This window comes from Pyrus communis, chromosome 4 (assembly GCF_041283825.1).
Source record: "Pyrus communis isolate YQ-2024b chromosome 4, ASM4128382v1, whole genome shotgun sequence".
In the NCBI taxonomy this organism is placed as follows: domain Eukaryota; kingdom Viridiplantae; phylum Streptophyta; class Magnoliopsida; order Rosales; family Rosaceae; genus Pyrus; species Pyrus communis.
In genome coordinates, this window is record NC_142568.1 from 3,567,357 (window position 1) to 3,580,622 (window position 13,266).

General features: G+C 37.5%; 1 protein-coding gene across 3 annotated transcripts; it reads right to left on the reverse strand.

Annotated features, from left to right (window-relative positions):
- Positions 1–1,022: 1,022 nt before the first annotated feature.
- On the reverse strand, positions 1,023–12,924 carry LOC137722492 (flowering time control protein FPA). 3 transcript variants are annotated; one of them, XM_068461506.2, is made up of 6 exons: positions 12,470–12,924; positions 10,074–10,319; positions 9,398–9,472; positions 8,103–9,106; positions 5,590–6,986; positions 1,023–1,339 (listed from the first exon to the last, which is right to left on the reverse strand). In XM_068461506.2, the coding sequence occupies exons 1-5, from the start codon at positions 12,743–12,745 to the stop codon at positions 5,609–5,611; spliced, it is 2,979 nt and encodes a 992-aa protein (XP_068317607.2). In that variant the 5' UTR covers positions 12,746–12,924; the 3' UTR covers positions 1,023–1,339; positions 5,590–5,608. The 3 variants fall into 3 exon arrangements, with proteins under 3 accessions (XP_068317607.2, XP_068317608.2, XP_088548477.1); XM_068461507.2 differs by having other exon boundaries at positions 1,023–1,378; positions 12,470–12,921; XM_088692351.1 differs by lacking the exon at positions 1,023–1,339 and adding an exon at positions 2,356–2,654 and having other exon boundaries at positions 12,470–12,921.
- Between the last annotated feature and the right edge of the window lie 342 nt (positions 12,925–13,266).

Consider the following 13,266-nt stretch of genomic DNA (forward strand, 5'->3'; position numbering starts at 1 on the left):
ACTCCTCAACCCAATCCGACCAGGTTTCGGCCAATCCTAATTCCTACAGGACTTTGAACTAAGCTTCTTAACAAACTAGATTCATCCCTAATTCTCAACGTCCTTAGCCTTAAGAATCCTTGTTGCACTAGGATTCGACCAACTCACCCTTATCCAAACCAAACCTCTTCGTAATAGGATTCGGCCGACCTTAACTGGACGGCCCATAACAAGATCCTAGATGAATGTCACCGGACTGAGAACGACTCTAAGCTCGGCCCAAAATAATATTTTGGACCCAAACACATTCGTACTAGGATTTAGTAGTATTCATCTTATTTATAAATTGAAAGTCTTATGTTCCAACTCCTATAAATAGAGAGTTCGATACATAAGTTTAATGCCTGCTTTGAAACCAGGAATGGATGACTTGTGCAAAGGTTTGTCATTAAAACGTGATCTAGTTTCTTCTTTTGTGAAAGCAGGATTTCGTTCCAATTATTTTTTTAACAGTAAATTCTTTCAAGTATTACCAGCTTTTGCTCTTGACAAGCAAACTGCAGCTGAAGTAACAGCTTTTGCTTCTCTCAGCCCATTTTTACTTATTTCAGAACCAAAACTGAGAGGTTAGAGTTTGAGAGTGATTTGTTTAAGCCAAGGAACTCAACTGTTAGGTTTCAAGCTACTTTATTATTGAGCTATCATTTCGGTTTTCAATTATTACTGAACTTTGTAGCTCACTCTTTTTCCCTTCCCTTTCAAATCAATTTTGGAGACTTGGAAGCAGTTACCTTTTGCTTTAGAAGTAACGTGAAGTGTCGCCTGCTCGAATTTAGCTTGGGCCAAATACCGTACGTGACATATGCACCATTTAACCAGTCGTAAGTTGTTAAGAGTATTTTCTTTTAATCTTTATTTTACACACATCGATAAATAAACTGCCAAAAAAAGGGTTCGAATTTGGGTGCATAAGAGGTGTGCATAGGAGGTGGCATATCTGCTATAGTCAATGTCCCCTTAAAAGCCAAAACGAGAGAGGGAGATATACAAGAAGTGCTCAATTAAAAGATATACGAAGGTTGATACTAACAATCTGAGAAGCTACACTCTAGGAAAAGAAAAACCAAAAAACTAGGGCAACATCATTGTATTTGTATGTGCTTCAAAAACTGAAACAAAAAATTAACAAAATAGGCATGTCGACCTTTCGAAACAAAAGCCAAACGTGATTTCAAGCATGTACAAAATATCTCCTGGATTTTGAGTTCCTCGGAAGGAACCTCTTCTCTTTTCACGATTGCAAAACGAACGTCCATAACGCGAAAATCCGTTCTACTCCGAACACCTTGTAAACACGAACCTACAAGTCCGAATAGACAGGGAAACGCTGGTTAAAACCCTGAAATCAACGCGAACAGATAAACGATCCTTGAGTATGTAAATGAAAAACACATCTACCATTTGGTGCAAAATTTCGTATTAGTTGCTGTGATTAGTGGTCGAATCAACTTGTATATCAAGTAATGAGACATTATTTAACAGATTTGCGAACCCAACGGAAGATAATGATGCTCATCAGTATGTAAGCAAAACATTTGAATTTGCTTGACCGTTCTGGTAAATCATATCTACTTCTACTCAAGTTTTGTTCACAAGATAGACAGGGCAAAGCGTTTCATTCAAAATTTCGGATTCGAATTGCAAATGTTGCAGGAAATTCGGATTGGGGTGTAAATGTTCCGGTTGGAAACTGCTGCAGGAAAATTGCAAATGTTGATCGCATTGAGGGCTTGTGAGGTTCGAGAGAGAGTAATCCAAGCCACCATAGTACAAAGAATTGGTGACTTTACAGCCTACATGAATTACACGACACAAAAAGCAGAGTCTACAAATGTTTGCACCAACGGAGAATATTTGATGTTCAACACTGTCGGTATGCTATCATCTATTATTTTCACTCAAACCAGAATCAAAACAAACAAGGAAAAACGAAAATGTGTGTATGATCTCCGAGATCCTGGGAAAATGAGAGTAAGTTTTTTCATAGGTTCCTATACATGCCAAAATTAGCACCAACAAATTAACAAGACACTGCATAGAATCGAATCAGATGGATGGGAGCTGAAAGCTCGGCCTAGTACCGTTTCAAGAACACGGCAATTATCTTTTTCCCTGAATTTACGAGGCCATCAAATTATCACAGAGGAAACCAAAAGGATTCAGAGTTCATAGAACCAGCTGAACTTTAACCTGTCACAGGAGGCAAGTCTTAAGATGAACCTCTAATTTTCCACGGGTGACTATTATGCGTTTTTCTTTACTGCACTAACGTATTGTCAACTTTTTCACCATGAAATAGCTTTTAACATGAACCTATTGGGCCAATTTTGTATCCTTATAATTCAGTTTGTTAAGTTTACTTGTTTACATAGTTTGGACGCTTGTTACACGTTTGAAACCTCTCACAAACGCAAATCCGGAAAAACAAGAGAGACTAAACAATTTTGGAAGCCTAACAAATCTCTATCCAAAATTACATACTAGCCTTTATGTCCTACCGTTTTATGATGTAAATTATACCAAGTCATTTGTTTGAGAGGACACTATCATCTAAAATAGCAGATAGCTGACCATATTGACGCCTATATCGAGCGGAAATTGATAAGGGGAATGACCTGAATGCCATTTAAAAGTTTACCATGTTATGTTAGCAGGAGAAGATGCAACTCTAAGGAGATATTCATCAACCAAGAATTGCATTTGTTACTAAAATATCCAAACAACTCTTACAGAACATAATTACATCTGATAGTTACAATTTGACAGGGTTGAAAAGGACACCCTAAGGTCAGATAATAGTCGGACAAGACCATTGCCTCGATATGACAGAAGAAAGTAAGCTATATCGAATGAGTTTAACCTACAGATAAAAAATTAACTCGTACTGCATGGTAGAAGCATACTGAAGGGGAAAAAAGAAGATAAAATACTCCAATACAGTGTTCTTTTTCATAAAATTACAAACCGCTATAACTGAAAAACATGCCATCTGATATGAAGAACAATGCACTCAATCGGGAAGACAACAAACTACTGAGATGATTACCGCAAAAGAACAGCAGTTTCAAACAGAAAAACAAAAATAAACAGATGCACATAAAGTATTAAAAATACACGGGAATAATATAATAAGTACAAGAAAATTGTCAATAATATCAACAAGTGTAACACACTGCTAACACAACTGACTGGACCAAATATGCAAACACGTATTCTTAAAGAGAAAAAAACTAAGGAAAACATGTACTAAAAAAGATCTAGTAATGACAATGGCAGCGGCACCAAAATAGGAGGAAGAAAATACTTTCCCTTAGGAAACGCACTTGAGTACTAGACCAGCAAAACTGTCCAAACTTACATAGAAACCATGAATATATATATATATATATATATATATATATATATAATCAGGATCAGGGGACACACATGTCGACACACTTTCCAGGGCCCACTCCATAACTTTTTTCAACGATCCGATCCGTCTTATCTTTTCGGTCTTACCTCAAAGATCATGTCTACCAAAATCCGAAACCATATGACCGTTGGATTAAATGGTAGTCATTTTAGTGTTTCTTTGCTAAACCGTATTTGTTCATTTTTTTCACTACAAATGAATGTCTTAATGGTTTTGGATTTGTCCAATTTTTTACAAGGGTGATCTATGAATGATGATTTAAAAAATAGACAATTCGAATCACTGAAAAAAGTGTCCCCCAATCCTGACCCTATATGTATAAATATATTTTGGGTAAAGAGAAAACATGAATATATTAGACACTAAAAATCTTGATATAAAAAGTCTATATCCCTGTATACAACAATTCAATCTTACAACCCACCACAAACAGAACTCCTGCGCTATGAAATATAGTTATTATCTGCTTTGCATGCTTGCGATCAAACAATCCAGTTTACAAGAAACCATTCTTTGCTCATGATTGCAACAGATACCTAAATATTATAATTCCATTAATTATATTAGTCCAATGGAAAAGCTCCAAAGTCAATTTCATGGTGCCAAAGCTACATATCTCTTCCTAAACTTTGCTGACACCAACACACAGAGAAGCCCAAAAAATGAGCCTCTCTCCAGCTCTTCAGCCCTCACATCCTCAAATATCTGTATATTCTATGAAAACAATCCTAGTAATAGACACCACTGAAAAACATCTTCCCCACCAAAATCGCCACAATATCTATATGAATAAAGAAAAATATCTAGACATACATGAACACTCTCGAGCCAACTACAATATTGAAAACGTTGCCGATGAAACCAGAACCACGATCAACAAACAAATCACTGAATACAAATATGCCTGCAGGAAGCCTATCCAACCAGAAATGTCACACCATAAAAAGTTCTGCAATTCTACTTCCTAGGGAAGCTGTGATAAAACCTAAGGATTTAATTACACAAAAATACCACCACATCAGTTACACCATATGAAAAGAAAAGAAAGCAAGCAAATAGATTTTCCAACCAACAGAATTTTCAAAATGCATGTTTCTCTAGAAAAACACATTCATTCAAAAGCACAAGTCACTAACACCAGTGGCGGAGCTAGACAACGTTGGTAGCAGGGGCCATATAAGGGGCATCAAAAATACTATCTAGACAAGAGAAAATCATTATTCTCAAAACCATATCACACAAGTAAGACAATTCAAGGTTAAAATCATATACCTAATGAAATATATAAGACAAGAAAAATCAAAACTACGTGATTGAAGAATGTAACACAAAAAATTGATGTGGTTTTTTTCTGGATGAAATATATTGTAGTTGAAGTTTGCATGTTGATATCTTATGTCAGATAAGCATATTGATAACAAATTACACATTAACATGTGTATATATATTATTAAAAAAAATTATTTTCGGCAGAGGGGTGATAAAAACAAAGGTTATATTATAATACTATTTGGTGTTATTAAAAATAAAAAAAAAACCTATTTGGTGTAAAACATTTGGGAAGAGAACCTAGACAGTTATACCTTAATTTGGAGGGGCCACGTTGCAGGATTTAGTTGAAAGGCTTCATATAATTATACCTTCTATTGAAACATTTACAAAAATTGTAGGGGCCATGGCCAATGTTGGTCTCTTGCATGCTCCGCCACTCACTGACACAAACAAATAACTGAATGTGGATGCCTATAGAGCCAGGAACTACACTATAGTTCAATATCCAGAAGAATGATTCGCTAAATCTATCCCGTGAAGTAAGAGAAAACAAATACTAGCACATAAGTTTCACCATATGCAAAGAAAAGAAACAAACACATGAATTGACCGACTAATACTTCCAAAAGATGTGGTTTTCTCTAGGAGCACACTGATTCAAAGAAAAGTCATACGCAAACAAGTCACTGGACATAGAGCAAAACCTATCCAGTAAAAAATAGACACATCACATATTGTTCAATCGCCCTAGGAAATATGTGCTAAACATATGGCATTAATTAATATAAAACACATACTAGCACATAAAATTTAATCATATGCAAAGAAAAAAAACTAACCATAAGCCAGAGACAGAAAAATACCTATACGGGGATATAATTATCATTGTTGACTTCCAGACCCTCGCCCCGCTTGACTACCCATTTGCTGCTGTTGTTGTTGCTGCTGTAATTGAAGGAGGAGGTTAGCCGCAAATTGGAGCGTCGACTGATACCGATGATTTTTGTCTGCCTCACCATCTGGGGCGCTCTGACCAGCCCCAGCCCCAAGTGAAGGCTGAAGCTGCTGCATTTGATTTGGGTATTCTGGGTTCACCTTTTCAGCCGCTAATGGCAAAAAGGTCTGAGACTGCGAATTAGCACCGTAAGTCTGACCAGAAAAGGCCATAGAATTATTGTGTTGCTGAGAAACAGGTGGATTGTACAACACAGAAGTATCTGTTCCATGTGCTGAAAAGCTTTTCTGAGTACCAAGAGGAGCTTCAGCCAGATAGTGCTGGTTGAGATGAGAGGGTCCAATAGTTTGTCCGCCTTGAGAAGGGATTGTAAAGTTATTCAAAGGCCTAGATGAATTTGCAGACTGTGAGGGCTGACTGGTAGAAGAGTCTGGGATTTGGTTGATACCAGGGGCTAGTGGGGCAGAGTGGTTGGATGAGTTTGGAACAGATGGATAAGGTTGGTACTGTGAATGATTCTGTTCATGTGGATTAAACTGATTACCTAATTGTTGTAATGCATGACCGGTATGATCAGAAATTTGTTGATCTTGTTTCCATCCAGGAGAAGATACTTCACTAGGTGCAAAAGCAGGAAATGAATGCCTAGCTGCTGAGGATACTGGTACCCTAGCACCTTCTGGACCAGACGGCTGTGCATTTCCAGGCAGTAAAGTCGCCAGAGTGGCAATAAGTTCAGGAGTTAAAGCAACTCCAGCTTGTGATACTGCAGTACTATTACTAGAAGCATAGTCTTGCGGTTGCACTCTAGAGGACTCGCCAGTTGGTGGAAACAGTGGTTTTGCAGAAAGCTTTGAGTCCTCATACAAAACCCTGTTATAATCCATAGGCAAAATATGATCCTCCTTCGGTGGGATTACACTATACTCAACTTGTGAAGAAGGAATCTGCTGTCTATCTATAAACTGTGAAGGTGGCATGGGCTGCATCTGTTCGTGCATAGAAGCAGTACTAGGAACTGGTGGAAACTTGAGAACCACACCATACAGACGTTCAGGGCCTGCAACTTTTAAAACATTCTTCAAGAAATCTGAAGGAGGCACCAAAAATAAGGTCATCCCATCATCAAACTTTGCAACACCAGCACGGTTTTTTGCACCTAGATAACGTAGGAATTCAGTGTAGGAAGCAAAATCATCTTCACTATCTGGCAAGAAGAAAACGATATCAAATCCAATGGCCTCAGCATAGTGTTTTGTGAGCATATCCAGTCCAGTTCTAGCCGAACAATTAACAACTTCAGGACTGCAAAACAGAAAACAATTAAATTAAATACAAACAAGAGAATTCTCTCTACACGCACCAAAAACAACCCATGCTGATATAATAAGATAAGAGGGGCAACTAAGTTTATTTTTGAAGATTATCCAGAAAAAGAACGAAAGAATCATAATAAATATTTTTTGAAGTCCAAAATCATTGAGTCTGTAAACAATTTGAAAATAAAGAGAGATATTAGCAAATCTGAACGCATTTTAGTGCTTTTAGTAATCATATTAAGGATTTAACAACGTTATTAACCAAGTTGTTTGGTTCCAATCAAAAAACAAAACAAAAAACGTTGTTTGGTTTATACATTATCTACCTGCACACTGAAATACATATGGAACGCATGATTACGAGTTAACTCAAATATCATTTCTATAGGGTGAAGGATAGGGTAAGAAGTATTAGTTTGAAACTGTAAACTTGCAAAACCATAAAGAAGAAAAGTTTAAAGCATTGGGATAGATAGCTCCGGAAGGCAAGATCATAATAAATAAATAAATAAATAATAATGTCAATGTTTCACATTAATAATAAGATGACTGTTGTATTTTCTATGCTAATAGTCTTATTAAGTTCAAAAGGGAAGGGCTTCAGGGGCTTCTGGAATAAAGTAGACAAACTGCTAATAGTAATGGCTTCATCTATCCATACTTAAAATACATTGAATAAATAAAAAAAGGGTGTCATAGAACATGCATTAGAAAGAAAAAAAGCCAAGACACTAAAAAATATTTTACTAAGTGTGAAGTAAGTCGTCTGATCAAGTTCACCTAGACCCTCTTTCAAGACACACCATTTGGCACATCAGTTGAAACAATAATTTAGTTTCCAAAATACTGAGAATGTAAAACTGGATGAATAGGAAACGGTTGCCAATATAATCATGAGAAAGCTGATATTGCATGGATAAATATGAACATTCGTGAAATACTATGGTTTCATAGTCTTGGTAACTTGATGATATACTTTTATCCAAATACCATAGCGCAGTGGAATCCATGTACATGTTCTAAGTAGAATAAAGAAATTATGCCATACGAGTCCCCAAAGAAAATGATAAAAAACAGAAGATGAAAGGAAAATTGTACTCACAGCTCATTTCGTATTCCTTTTCCTATAGGGACACAGCGAGCATGGCAAACAGGTGTTCCACCCTTGGCAATAGTTCCACGCCATATAAAATCATTTTCAGGAGGCCCTCCAACTGAGACCCTTACACCAGCTGGACTAAGGCGATTCTTCCCTTGGACATTCATAGATGGTCTGGAAGCACCTCCATCAATTACCGGACCAAGTCCGTAAGACGAGTCGAACCCTAATCCATGGTCATCAACGTTTCTAAACTGATATGGAGGGTCGTCCATGGACAAAGGACTATCTATTCTTGATCGTTTAGCATCCTTTTGAAATTGGTTAGCATCTAACACATCCCATGCACTAGATGCAGGTCTCGTGGGTGGCCTACTACCAGGCGCAGGAGAAGACACGGCCCCAGGTGTGGGAGGAGACAGCTGCCTCCAGTTGGGACCCATCAGGTTCTTGGAATTTCCTTCTTGATAATTATGAAGCGATGCCAAATCATTAAGTTCTGGACCTGAAAGCAGAGGGTCAAACCTACCTTGAGGACCTAAAGGCCTCATTGGAGCATTTGGTCCAAGAATGCCATTTTGTGGTAGTGCTCCAGGATAATTATTAGACATCATTGGACGGTTATGACCAAACATGTCCATCGGTAAAGACTGAAAAGGATGTTCATTGAATAACATATCTGATCTAGGTCCTTGGCCTCCAGGATAAGGGCCAGGGTATTCTTTCCCAGGTGCCAGCCCACTGCTTGAGAACATAATTGTAATCCGAGGATCATTGAAAAGCCTGCCTTGCAAGCCCTCCTTGGCCCGCCGAGCTTCATCCACACTCCTGAATTCGACAAAGGAGTAGTGTCTTGAAGGAAAACTTTTAATTCTCTCAATCTCACCAAACAAAATCATGGCATTGTGGAGCATTTGTTCATCAATCTGCACAGAAGGAGGATAGCCCACCCACAGAACATTACTGGGTTGACTGTCACCTTTTCGTCCCCCGGAAGAATGAGAATACTGCAACATGACACAAAAGTTAAGAGAAAATAATCACAACAGAGAAGTTTACTCCCATTTGGAATTCACACACGGATTTCCATTTTCTATCTAGCCCACAAAAAGCATAAATCAGACCCTAGGGACAAAAGGTAAGTCTACAACTCTGAGTTATTTATTGGAGGTAAGATGCACCTTGTGTGACATAACCAGCTGACAAATAGTTCTTATGAAGCAACAAATATACACACAATCAACATTGTAAGAATTTACCATTTGTAGTTGAAACACTATATGCAACTTATTCCTCACCTGTTGTCTTTTATGAGAATCAGCAGGCCCCATGTTTCTGGCCAGAAACTGTCCATCTCTGTAGTCAGGCTGTTCCTGTTCAAAAGACCAAAGGAAACCAGAAACTCTTTACATATGAAAATATAACGAAACTTAACTATTGTTCATTTTCACTAAGTGTTTTAATAAGTAACTGAAACCGGACATTTTACAGTGAACATGCAAATGCATTAATCAAAAAATACTGATCAATAAATGATTGTTAATAGATGCTTCTCCTGATTGTTTGATTCAAATTCTTGTTGATAATATGACTGGAGTTTCCATGCCTAGGTCAATTGTTTCTTAGTTATTCTTTATTTTTTATTTTTTTCCATTTAAACAAAAAAAATGATTATAAGTTTATGAAATTTAAGTAATTATGGCGAATTCCTTCTATCCATTTAATAAGTGTAATATATATTTGGCATTGTTACTCAGGTGGGAGTGTCATGTCCTTAAGACACCCACATAGAACTAGAAAGAATCCTTCAAAATAAAGTGTCAACACCAGACAACACTGAATTTGCCACGCAGAGCGCCTATAACTGCTCTCTAATTAATTTTCACTTGCAAAATTTCTGCTAACCTACAAAGTCCTGGAACCGCAATAATATACCCATGGAAATACCATTGAAGTTATGAACAATGAACTTACCCTTCTCGAGTATTGTGATCGAAGATAATCAACGCGTATCTGGTCACCACCTAATCTCTTCCCGTTCATGTTTCTCATTGCTTGGGAAGCATCCTCCAATTTAAAATATTCAACGAATGCAGTATTGCGGTCTCTAAGGAACTTGAAGTCCTCCATTTTTCCAAACTTACAAAACTCTTCTTCTAATTCTTCCTTTGAGACAGATGGGCTAATTCCACCTACCCATAGATTCTTGCAAGGTTTTGCCTGTAAATACAAGTACATAAGAACCACAAACTTCAGGTTCCCAAGAATGTAAAAGGTGCACAAATTTATTTCAAGCAAGGATAAACAAATAAAGTGTGAAACAAAGTGATCTCAGGATTAAAAACACTTTGTACGACAGTTGCTAAGCAGAGGAAGAACTAAAGTGTGACCAAGACTAAAGCGCAATACAAGTACATAGGAGAGATATCTACATCTGTTTCACAATGTTGCTATCCCTACGATTGTTTAAATTTCTCTTTGTCAATTTTGTTATGGGACTACCATTTTGTTGCAAGACAAAAAACTTGAGAGAGATGCACAGTGCTTCATCTGATCCAACTAATACAAATTATACAATCATTTTGTAACTTTCTTTCCACAACACTTGTTCTCACAAGACTTTGTTCTCCTATTAACTCGTTTATTAAAACACGTATACGCTCAACTGATAAAAATCAATGGATTGTAAATGTACGATATATGGGTGGTAAAAGAAGACAGTGAAGCTTAGTTCCTAGTAAATTGCCATCAAACTAGAATTGTTAGATCCGGTCTGCTCCATCCTCAAAGGTTGATTGAGATTTTTGTGTACACAAACACCTAACACTTTGGTGTTAACTTGAAACAGAAACACACCTTTGTGCGCTTACTGGCATTGGTAAACGTTTGAGTTGTTTGTCGAGGTAATAAGTTTTGGGTACAGTCAATGAGGGTAAAATAAGATTTCAAATCATTACATAGGAATCATAACTGATCTTCCGCAGGCTGTAGTGTTTGTTTCACAGTTTGATTCATAGGAGACGGTGTTTGTTTCGCAGTTTAGGAGCTTGGCAATGGTTATAGAATCCTTTCAGTTGTGTTTGCACCTCAAACATTGAAACTAAAGCACAACTAAGATTGGTGTGGGTGCACATATATTAATTTTGGTGCTCAAGTTGAAATTGAAACAAGCCTATTTTGGTACTAAAAATTAATATGAAACTGAAACACAACTTTTGCACTCAATGACGCTGGTTCATAATGTTGTATTGCGCTTTAGGTTGAAATGAATCACCTATCTGGACAAGGGGATTTCAATTAATCACCTATCATGTTTCTGGAGTCGTATTTGATCATTCGCAGAGACCAACAAACGCTCAGGTTGTGCATTGTTTCGCGGTTTTGGAGCTTGGACATGTTTATGGGATTCCTTTCAATGGTTTTTGAACCTCAAAATCTTCATAACTGATCCTTTGAGATTGGTGTGTGCACAAATATTGAGTTTGGTGCTTCAGTATTGGTTAAAACCCCCCTTACACTAACTAACATCGATTCAAAATTTTGAGTTGAGCATCTGTATAAATGTTTTGTACGTCTGATATGCAGGTCACAATAATATTTGAAATCACTCCTACCCGTGGGGGAAAAAAGAAGAAGAATATTTAAAGTAAAAAAGCGAAGCTACTACTAAGTTCTTAGGCAGAGACCTAACCGCAGATGTAAAATCTGATTCGCAGTTTTGAGGCTTAAATTGGTTATGTAACCAATTGGTCACACTAACACATATCTTGGTAATTGTTAAACTTTTACACCGAATCAGATTCCAGGAAATAAAGGGAAAAATCTTAGCAATGGATGTATGATTAATTAAAAATATCCTTCTTATCCTCAAAATCATCCACGCTGGAATGGAAATTATCGATGCTAAGCACTCTAGAATGGGATGCCTAAGAACATACAGTGTTGCAAAACAAGGGCAACTTAAATCATAACTGTGAATATATTCTGAGAAATTAAGGAAGCTGAACATCATCAGCATCCATATGCTTCTCAGTTTCCCCATTAAAGATTATGTTTTTTCATGCCTTAAATGTTATTGTTTAAGCCCAATTCAACAATTTGAGGCTTTTAGATTCGTTAGCGAAACTTTCCCAATTCCGAAGAGAGGGGCAATGAAAAACGCGCAAATTTCCTAGGCTACTAATCAAATAAGCGCATCACTCATACTCTTCATCTTTAAAATCGGGAGAATAGATGATGATGATGATGATAAGCACAATTTGATTGAAATCGAATAAACACGAATTTCTTGTTCGAAAATCAAAGCAATCAATAAAAATCATACAAAAACAACCAAATAAACCTAACGAAGCACAAAGATCAATACGAACCGGTCGGGCAAACTCAATCTTAACAGGGTTTCCGCGCAGAAGGGCACCTTGCAATGCCTCCTTGGCCGCCGCAGCGTCCTCCACGCGCTTGAAGAACACGAAGGCGTAGCTCCGTGACGAGTAGGAGGTGACGCTATCCAAAGCACCGAATTGGGCGAACAGGTCCATGAGATCGGCGTCGGTGACGTCGCTCGCCAAATTTCCAACCCAGAGATTGTTCGACGGCGTCTCGGAATCGTCTGTGCCTTGCTTGTTAGGTTTGGCCGCAGGCGCCATTGCGATTGAATTGAATTGGGGCTGAATTGAAACCCTAGCAGTGTACAGACTGAAGATCGGGCGAAACTAACTGAATTTCTGGATACGTTTAGGGTTAGGGTTTGGGAGATTTGAAAGTGAAGAAGCCATATATACTTCTTTTGAAATTAGGGATCGAATAATTAGAAAGGAGAGACGTCAGGCATGCCGGGAAAGCCAGTTATATACACAAGACAAGGTCACCCGTTATACAATATGAAATGACAAATATACCCCTAAGCTTTTGTGATGGACCGTCCGATTTCCAGCAAAAAGCTTTGAAACCCGCGGCTTTCTTGCTACGGGTGCATGATATCTGGTGCACCCAACAGATCCTTTCCGGATCTTTTTGAAGAGGATACTATGAATTCGTAAATTGTATTTTATCATATATTATACGATCAATTTTTGTCAATTACTGTTTGTATTTAATTTTAAATAATTTTTTACCGTACAATATACGATAAATAGATACGATTTACAAATTTCTAGAACCGTATTAC

Bases quoted from the DNA above. Each gene is read 5' to 3' on its own strand.
- LOC137722492 (XM_068461506.2), bottom strand. From the start codon at position 12,745: ATGGCGCCTGCGGCCAAACCTAACAAGCAAGGCACAGACGATTCCGAG. The intron at 10,320-12,469 runs GTTCGTATTGAT...TTGTATTTACAG, and splicing joins AGATTGAGTTTGCCCGACCG to GCAAAACCTTGCAAGAATCT. The intron at 9,107-9,397 runs GTGAGGAATAAG...GTCATGTTGCAG, and splicing joins ATTCTCATAAAAGACAACAG to TATTCTCATTCTTCCGGGGG.